The sequence below is a fragment of the Homarus americanus genome, unplaced genomic scaffold, assembly GCF_018991925.1.
Source record: "Homarus americanus isolate GMGI-L3 unplaced genomic scaffold, GMGI_Hamer_2.0 scaffold37032, whole genome shotgun sequence".
Taxonomy (NCBI): domain Eukaryota; kingdom Metazoa; phylum Arthropoda; class Malacostraca; order Decapoda; family Nephropidae; genus Homarus; species Homarus americanus.
Genome location: NW_024731852.1, coordinates 574,909 through 584,816, shown reverse-complemented (window position 1 = coordinate 584,816; position 9,908 = coordinate 574,909). Strand labels below are relative to the sequence as shown.

Here is a 9,908-nt window from a genome sequence, read left to right as displayed (position 1 = left end):
GCAGAAGCTGTTGGTCACGACTCTTGGATCAATTTCCCGTCCACACCTTCCTCGAACTGGTATTCCTCCTCCTCCTCCTACTTGGTATTAATAATGTTTATATTTACATGAAGATTAAGTCCCTAATTTAGTTCACCTTAACGCTAACCTAACCTAACCTTAATATAACCTAGCCTAACCCCCCTCCAACATGTACAATGAAATAATAATCACCTGTAAAGTTCAACAGTGACGTCAGATTTAACAACTAGCATAGATACTGTTCCGGTAGGCAGAGGTAGGTAGGGATAAGCAGGGAGTAGGTAGGGTTAAGCAGGGAGTAGGTAGGGATAAGCAGAAATAAGCAGGAATATAAAAGCATAACATCAACCAGTATAAAATGAATAAAGATTAAGCGAACTCCCATTTACAACCATGTCACTTGAGAACACCGCACTGAGGACTAGCATAACTACGGTAGTCAAGGTGACGTAGGGCTGACTATCAAGGGGCAAAGACAGACCTGAGAGCTAGGGGGCTGGCTTGGGGGTAATGCGGAAGGGATAATATAAACGAGCAACGAGAGGAAGAGAATTGATGGTGGTAACACACACACTCTCTGTTTCCTCAGCAACTCTAATTACGGGATTTACCTGGACGATTTAAGATACCTGAGTTACTTAATTCGCTGATTACTGTAAATATCCTAATGCTACCTGGAAGGGGGGGGTTAGGGTTTGCTAGGGGTTAGGCTATATAGGTTAGGTTTGGTTAGGTTAGGTTTGGTTAGGTTTGGTTAGATTAGATTAGGTTAGGTTAGGTTAGGTTAGATGATATGGTGGACAGCCTTGTGCGTCTCATTACTGGTGGGAACTGTGAGAATATTCCCAGCTATTAACTTCTGTGATCACTATTACTACTACCACTATTATTACTACTACCACTATTATTACTACTACCACTATTATTACTACTACCACCACCATTACTACTATCGCCACTACCATCACCATTACTACTATCGCCACTACCACCACCATTACTACTATCGCCACTACTGTCCCAACCACTACTACCACCACTACCACTACCACCACTACCACCACCATTACTACTATCACCACTACCACTACCACCACCATTACTACTACCACCACTACCAGCATGGCGCCGACATATTTCTTTCTTCTTTATTGTGATTTGACGACAGTGTGTGTGTGTGTGTGTGTGTGTGTGTGTGTTGACTAGTGCAAGCAGACAGACAGAGACAGACAGACAGATTAAGTTTTCGCTGTGTTGGTTCCTTTTGTCAGTTCTTCTCTTCAGGAGGTTCCTCCCACAGGGAGACTGAATCAGAGAGAGAGAGAGAGAGAGAGAGGAGAGAGAGAGAGAGAGAGAGAGACCAAAGCTTTCACCATCACGAGAGTTGAGTCATGAAGTGTGTGGAGCCATAGTGTTATGATGACACCACACACACTCACGACACTATCTTCTCCTCTCTTCTATCTCCTTTATCTCTCCCCTCCCTCCTCATCCTTCTCCTCTCATTCTTTCTTTTCCCTAAATTATTATTACTTTTTTCTTCCCCTCTTTTCTTTTTTTTCTATGCTATTTTTACACTGTTTTATCTACGCTTCTCTCCCTATTATCTACGCTTCTCTCCCTATTATCTACGCTTCTCTCCCTCTTATCTACGCTTCTCTCCCTCTTATCTACGCTTCTCTCCTATTATCTACACTTCACCCCCTATTATCTACGCTTCTCTCCCTATTATCTACGTTTCTCTCCCTATTATCTACGCTTCTCTTCCTGTTCCCTACGCTTCCCCTTTGTCTCGCCCATCCAACAGCTCCCCATAAACCGCTTCAGTTCGACCTTCAGATAAATTCATCACAACAACACTAAAAACTGGTCTCTGGTTGTCTGGTTACTATACAAGGTGCCTGGCGCCTCTTCAGGTCTGCATTTCTGGTTGTTTTTTTTTTTTGGTGATTGAAAGAGAAATAATGAAATTAATATTGTCTCACTGTTAAATTTTATGTTTAGTTTGATTATGGGGGTAATTTAACCTAACCTGTATGTTAATTTAACCTAACCTGTATGTTAATTTATCCTAACCTGTATGTTAATTTAATCTATCCTGTATGTTAATTTAGCCTACCTGTATGTTGATTTAACCTACCCTGTATTTTAATCTAACCCTTTAACTTGATCTTTGTCATGTCTTAATGAATCTTAACCTAATCTAGCCTAACCTAACCTAACAAGACCTAACTTTACACCTTAATTTGTGATATTATTAACTCTCACTACTATAAATTTCTCGTTAGGTTAGCGTTAGGGTGTTTAATCATAGCGTGAAATAAAGCTTAGCTGCCTAATCTACATATTATAATCATATAAAAACAATGTTATATCCAAAGGTTTTATTTTTTTACCGTAAACTAAAACAACCCCCCCACACACACACACCAAAAAAAAAAAACACGGATGGACCCAGCAGTGAGGAGCGCCCCTATATAACGCCGGGACGAGGACACGGCGTTCTCTGTTTACATCACACATAGGTGGAGTAGACGCCTCCCGCTTGGTTTGTATTCGCTGGCCATAAACATCCCTCAAGGAACTCTTCTGTCGTTAGTGTGATAGATGAATTATTGTGTGGCGGTGTATACGAAAATAATAACCGTGACGAACATCAAGTTATTTCCGCGTTACGTCATTGGTTTATCATAGTTGCTGTTATTATCCAGCTACTGCTATCACGTATGTAATTATTATGTTGTTATTCAGTCTCTCTTCCTCTCCCTCTTTCCTTATTCATTCTTTCTTTCTTTCTTTCCTTCCGTCTCTCTCTCTCTCTCTCTCTCTCTCTCCTCACGCTCTTCCCCCACTCCACACCCTCCCCTCTTCACACCCTCCCCTCTCCACACCCTCCCCTCTCCACACCCCCCCTTTCCACACCCCCTTCTCACTTTACGCCTCCTAAATCACACTGTGGTCTTTGTCACGATACAGTATAGAGAAAGTTGAGAGTGGCTAAATGATGTCGACACTCAGGTAGATATTAAGTTTATTCAGGTAATTCAACACAGAAGATAGTTAAGGGATTTCATGAAGATTAGCCCCTCTCTCCCCCAGTTTATTTCACCTGATGATCGAACACCCAAATGCTACCTTGAGGGGTTAGGTTAGGTTAGGTGATCTCCCTCGCTCTCTCTGTTGATAATTTATTTAACTTTTAACTCGGCCCAACTAGTGGTGGATGACACACACGCCTCCTAACGTCCACTGACTTAACTTCCTCTTGTACATATCAACGTGTGTGTGTGTGTGTGTGTGTGTGTGTGTGTGTGTGTGTGTGTACATTTCCCCTCACAATGTTGTTTAAACTTCTCAAAAATAATAAATCACTGATGTCACAATGCCTCAAATTATGAAGACAAAAATAATTCGAAAATAATTATGATGATTTTTTTTTTTAGTATTGCGAGTATGTCTGAAGAAGCTAGATGAAAAACAAGTATATTTGTGTATAATAGATTCCCTCTACGATACAGCAATACACATCTAAGTCACGTCATAAGTATCATGGTATTCGTCAACTTGGTTCTTGATCTTGGCTTTCTTTCAGCAGGTGAGGAGGCAGCCAGTGTACCGTGAGACGCCAGAGGGGAAGGACGCACGCTACTAGCTCCTGTCACTGTTTTTACTTGCCTGACTGTCTAGGTACGTCAAGATATTGTTTAAAATGGGATACAGTTGCAGTGTCCTTAGGTAATAATGCGATGTGTTTGTACGTCTACTCTTAGAAGGTAATATTGTGTATTTTAAAGTCTTGTTCGTTATTTGGTCGAACTTACACGTGTTCTGGCGGGCAAAATCTGGACACATTGATAAGTCTCGCTGAATTTTGTCAATACAGTTTTTAGATGAATTTGTATTGGTGGATGGTGCAGTGTCGAAGTGATTTTGTGTGTGTGTGTGTGTGTGTGTGTGACAAAAATTATTCGTTGCCAAGTACACAAACCAAACATGACGCACCTCTGAAAATAAGTTGTGTTTTTGACGTAAGGTGACGAGTTTTACGTCTATAGTAACGTATTCGTGAGTTAGGTCAATGATAAACGATGGAGTGGAGCGTCAAGATCCCTGAACAGTAAATATGAAGCAGGTGGGAGACATTATCAATTTAAAGTCAAAATAAATACTCCTGTTGTGTCTAAGAGTCAACACAACAGAGTAAACTGGCCCACGTCTGTCCCCTAATTACAACAGGTATATAGTTCAGGTAAACGACACTTTTGATTGGCTGATTCACTAACTATAGAGACGCGGGGAAATAAATTATCTGCGCGAGCATTTTATTTTAATTTCAGAAAACCTAACCTAACCTAACCGGACATTAAATAAATCCCCCTTTCAATATTAGACCCAATTTATTTCACCTAATTATTAACGATCCTAACCTCCTTAAAGTAGCATTAGAGTAGTTAATCATCTCCAGGTGAAATAATACTGGGGTGTCTTATCTTCATGTGATCCTATTTTAACTAGACGAACATAGTACCCGCCTGTGATGTTGCACCGAGTCTGTACTGTACCTTCAACAGATGTGTTCTAATCTTCTGGGCCCATTGGTTGAAGTTACTGTGGTGTAATTTCAACCAATGGACACACAAGATTAGAACACATCTGTTGACTTGTTGAAAGTACAGTACAGCCTCGGTGCAACATCACAGGCGAGTACTATGTTATTGGGTGGTGACTAAAGTGAGGTGTTAGGTGAAGTGAGGTGTTAGGTTAGGTGAAGTGAGGTGTTAGGTGTATTCTGCCATATCTGTTGAAAGGAAATATTGAAATCTATAACCTTTCCCGAATCTTTCCCTGGGTTAGTGTTGGCTTTTTTATTTTTGTGGTTTGCATAACTGTGATTTAGTGCTGACGGTATTTAGAGGTCAGCCCCCTTGTTATGACTGCTGACGATACTGAGGGCATCCCTTAATAGTTCATACAATCTGAGGGCACAAGGAAACGATTTTCAGATGTTCGTAAGATCAGTTTTCGTAGAATCGATAAATTAGAAGGGCGTATAAATGACTCACTTAACTAATAGCGTCTGTATTATCCCTTTATATAACGTCAATATTAGAGACAACTAGAAGGAGATGTATCATTTGTGTCCTCTATTCCAGGATCAGTGAGGTCAGGCCCCGGGGCGCTACAGGAGGGACTGGTGCACCCTGCTTGGGGGATGTGCGTGTCGTTGGTTACACTTGTGTCTCATTATCTAGTTCAGATGAACCTGAATGAGGAGGAGGAGGCGTCGCACAAACCGCTGACACACATAGCTCCCACATGACACAGTGTCTCAGTGTTATATAATGCACGAAACAATGTCAGTGTTAAGCACGTTACAACCAGTTCCATGTCCTGGATACTGAGGTCAGAGGTTCCCCCTTTAGGCGCGGCGGTGATGTTGATGTAAACTCTCTCTCTCTCTCTCTCTCTCTCTCTCTCTCACATATAAACACACGTCATGTATTTGTTTACATCTAAAACAGTCTTTGTACGAGTGTTTTATTCCGTATATTTACACACGTCTGTTTCTACAAGGTGGTGTGTGACGTAACAAGTCGTGTTGGGGGGGTAAAGAATAAAGGTCCTCTCGCCAAGGTTACGGAAGAACACATATACAATACTGGCGGCCTTGAAGACGTTACTGTGACAGGCGAAGATAGACAAACAGACAGACAGACAGACAACAAAGAAAACTTCAGTCACGAATGGACGGTCAGAGAGACACGGAGGTACGGGAAGTACTGACAAATGGACGGAAGTACAGACGGAAAGCAAGCAATCCTAAGGTAACGGAACTCCCCAATACCGGACATAACGGAACAGCAGAGAGTTACCCGGATCGTTGTGTCTGGTGGGAGAAAGCTTGAGAAACGTGTGTGTGTGAGAATCTCTTTGCCTTTGAGAGAGAGAGAGAAAGACGGGGGGTGGGGGGAAAGTCAATTCGTAAACACTAACAAATCGCTCTTCCTTAGGGGTCGTTCTGCTTAGTAGTAATATCTTGACTATTAGTGATTTTTCCTGTTGTTATTCTTTTTGTGATTGATATGTTGTCTTCTTGCGCTGTTCTCGGGTTTGTGTAATTTCCTACTTTACGTAATTTTTTTTTGTTTCAGTCTTTCGTGTTTACTATTCTTCCTGTCATTCGTATTTTGTTTTTTTTGGGGTTTTTTTTGGTTTCCTACGTTATTTCATTTAAGTATTGTGTGTTTATTTTGTTAATGTTAAAGGCTTTTGTCGCTGTCGTTATAAATTTATATTTTATTTGTTTCATTAATGTTCTCGTGATGATGTATCGGTACGCATATGCAATCAACTCACTCTCTCTGTCTGTCTGTCTCTCTCTCTCTCTCTCTCTCTGTTGCACATAATTAATGAACACCTCGCCAAGTGTGTTTAAGCATCCCGACGAAGTAGCAGAACTTCCTCCCCTCTATCCCCCCCCCCCCCCACACACACACACATATACACATACACGCGCACGACACCAGGATATCCTGCTTACTAAAGAACGAGGATGCTGGGGGGGGGGGGACTCCTCAAATATGTCACCCTCACCACCAGCTACTGTACAGGATCCCAGCAGGACGTCATGAAGTTAAGGTCCTCCCGAGACCACCACCACCAGCTGTAGGATCTCGGTAGGATGTTCCGAAGTTAAGGCGTCCTCAGTAACAGTGCCTCGTTCTCACACCCGGAAGCCATCGATGGACACTTATTTAAAACACTCGACTCTCCTTCAAAACACTCACGTTAAAGTATTATTTTATGGTTTTGTCTTGACACCAAACAGGTTTAGACTACGCATGTTTAGTCATTAACTCAAGTTTATTTATAGTACCTGAACTATGCGCTCCCTGCCAGAGTTGCGTAGTTGTTTTTTTTCTAATATAACTTAAGATACAATAAAGTTAACTCATAAATATATATTTCCAACGGCTAGTGTTTCGATAATGTAGTACTAAGTAACAGCACAGGTGGTAGCATTTTCACACGGGTGTTACCAAACAACCAGTGCTCGTGGGAGGATGATGGCCAAGTTCAACATATCCTCCCTAGGTGGCCTCTTCCTATGTATTTGTTTACATTATGACTGTCAGCTGACCTCAGTAGTGATCGGGACGTGGTAATATGTAGTGTTAGTATTTTTGTATTGGTTTAATTATTTTGGTGTGTGTGTGTGTGTGTGTGTGAGTGTGATCAAGGAGTTTACATGTACCACACGTTCTCTCCACCAGCAGGAACCCTGACCTGAGGTGATCCAACACAGGTGGAAGAATGTTTGCCAAATTTCTGAAGCTACTATCGTGGGTGGGACTGTGGAGGGCGCCCATGGTGGTACTGAATGATAACGCCCCCGCCATCAACCTCACCACCACACCCACACAGATGGTCGACATGACTGCTAGGTTTATGGACGTGTAAGCTCATGTTACTCTATCATGTTGTCTGTATATCATGTATATTATGTATCTCATCTCTAACACAACAGGTTATGATTGACAGTACATAATTTTCTCCTGTATTCATTGTGTTATAGGTGTTTCTTTGCTATATTTTCCTTGGCACTGGAGTAAGTTTAGAGAGGTGGAAGAAAGATAGTGTGCAAACATGTTTTTCTTACTTACTCTCTCTCTCTCTCTCTCTCTCTCTCTCTCTCTCTCTCTCTCTCTCTCCCGCAACAAAATTCTTCATACTGTAGCATTCGTCCCTCCTTCTCTCTTGATCTCTCTGTTTCGCTTCCTCCCTCCTGCTGATTATCTCTTCCTTCTCCTTTCCTTCATCCCGTCTCTTCTTTCTCTTTACCTTACTACCCCTTTCTCCTTACCTCCTCCTCCTCCTCCCACCATCATTATTTCTCATTAATCTCCCTTATCCTACTCTTTCTCTTCTTCTTTCCTTCCTCCTCCCCACTAACCCTCCCCTGTGGTGTCTGCAGATTGGTCGACAACTTCGTGAGTGAGGACAGGCAGAAGGTGTCGTACCTGGCTCTAGAACAAAGTACCTTCTACAAGCGCAACTTCGACGAGTTCGGCTCCCTACTGAAGAAAGTCGACCCCCTTCAGATGAACGATACCGAACGGAAGTCCTTCTTTATCAGTATCCTTTATTTACTCCCTCTTGATAAACTGATGTATTTTGGTATGTGTAACTCGTCCCAGAATGAACACTGTGACTCCTGTTGTCTCGGTAGGGTTGTCAGAATCCTTCGTTCGTTGTGTCATAATGTCTCACACTAAAACGTAAAGGAATTATTTGGAGCGAGTGTACAACAGGAAATCTTGTCTCTGGGTGACTGTAAACCTGAATCATAACATAACAAAGACCAATAGACTCCCTTCATGTCTTTATTTTAAGAGTACAACATAGCCACCACCTGCACAACATAGCCACCACCTGCACAACATACCCACCACCTGTACAACATAACCACCACCTGTACAGCATAGCCTTAACTTCTCCAACGACCTATACAACCTGCTGACGATCCACTCACTGCTGCACATGGACAGTCTCCCGCAGTCCACCCTCAGCGTCACCGACTTCTGGCAGAGGTACTACTATAAGGTGGGCCGCTACACCCTCCACCTCGACGATATGGAGCACGGCATTCTGAGAGGTAAGTCAGCTAGAGAGACCGCCAGAGGTGTCGTGTTTGTGGTTAAGGGGATGTCTAGGGGTAATTTTTCTTGAGGACCATCCAGAAGGCCATTTTGACGTCAAAGGGGCCATATTCTTGATTAGGACGACGGTAAAAGGGCCATGGTTACTGTTAGGTGACGTTCAGGGAGCCATATTTTAGTTTGGGAAAGGTCTGGGGGAGAGGGGAGGTGTAACTTATTGTTAAAGGAATGTCCTGAATATTGTTTAGTGGTTAACTGAGAATCAGCGCTATAACTTACATTTGTGGCAAGGTTAATGTTGTTTTTGGTGATTAATAACCGACGCCTCATTTCACCAGGTAATCGACCTCACCCCACCTCCGGCGACATTATGTTCAAACGCAATGACCCCCGTCTGGCTCTCACCCTCCCGGCTGACCCACGCATCCACGGAGCTCTCAATTGCGGTGCCCTGGTGAGTAGAATATCTGTATTTGCGTTTTATATGAGGGATCACATTTCCGTTTCAACTTTCTCAAGATTTATTGGATAAATTCCCCTGTTATTCTTTACCCTCTAACTGGGAAAAATAGGTCTTATATTAAAAAAAAAGACTGACATTATCTCGGGATACTTCTGGTGTTACTTCGTTCAGTTTTAACGTAGGTAGCAGCTAACGTTTGTGGTCGTTCTCCGTCAGAGCTGTCCACCGCTGACGTGGTACGACTCGTCTCATCTGGATCAGGAGCTTGACGACGCCCTCCGAGGCTTCTGCAACAAGGGCGTCAAAGCCGTCAGTGACTCCACCCTCCTCATCAACTCCATCTTCGACTGGTTCAGGGGTGACTTTGCTGTCTCCGAGGCCCTCACTCTCAGGTGTGTTCTCCCAACAGACAGCCAGTACATGCCCACAGTGCCAACAGAGACGTGAGTGACATTACAATCGGCTAACAGGTCGATCAGTAGCAAAATAAAGAAGTCATCCATATAAACGTTTCATTTTCTTTTATCGCAAGAAAGAAAATAGACGCAAATAAACAGTTTTATGAAAGCGTTTAAATGGTGGACTTAAATGACTTTGAATGATATTAAATTCGGGAATTAAATGACTATGAATGAGTTTAAAGGTTTTACCGCAGTATTAAAGAGACCAACCTTGTATCACTTAAATTAAATGGCTCTCTCTCTCTCTCTCTCTCTCTCTCTCTCTCTCTCTCTCTCTCTCATTATCCATCCTCCTTACACACA

The 9,908-nt window shown here is 42.6% G+C and overlaps 1 protein-coding gene across 3 annotated transcripts in view; it reads left to right on the top strand.

Annotated features, from left to right (window-relative positions):
• The first annotated feature begins 2,532 nt into the window (after positions 1–2,532).
• The window catches only part of LOC121867903, a 33,323-nt gene continuing 25,947 nt past the window's right edge, over positions 2,533–9,908 (top strand). Inside the window, exons 1-7 of one of the 3 annotated variants that reach the window (XM_042368032.1) lie at positions 2,533–2,745; positions 3,617–3,708; positions 7,299–7,478; positions 7,997–8,157; positions 8,525–8,677; positions 9,020–9,135; positions 9,361–9,536. In XM_042368032.1, the coding sequence (XP_042223966.1) occupies positions 7,336–7,478; positions 7,997–8,157; positions 8,525–8,677; positions 9,020–9,135; positions 9,361–9,536 (749 nt within the window). In that variant the 5' untranslated portion in view covers positions 2,533–2,745; positions 3,617–3,708; positions 7,299–7,335. Of the gene's footprint in view, positions 2,746–3,613; positions 3,709–7,295; positions 7,479–7,996; positions 8,158–8,524; positions 8,678–9,019; positions 9,136–9,360; positions 9,537–9,908 lie in introns of all 3 variants that reach the window. The other 2 variants (XM_042368031.1, XM_042368033.1) reach the window with 2 other exon arrangements.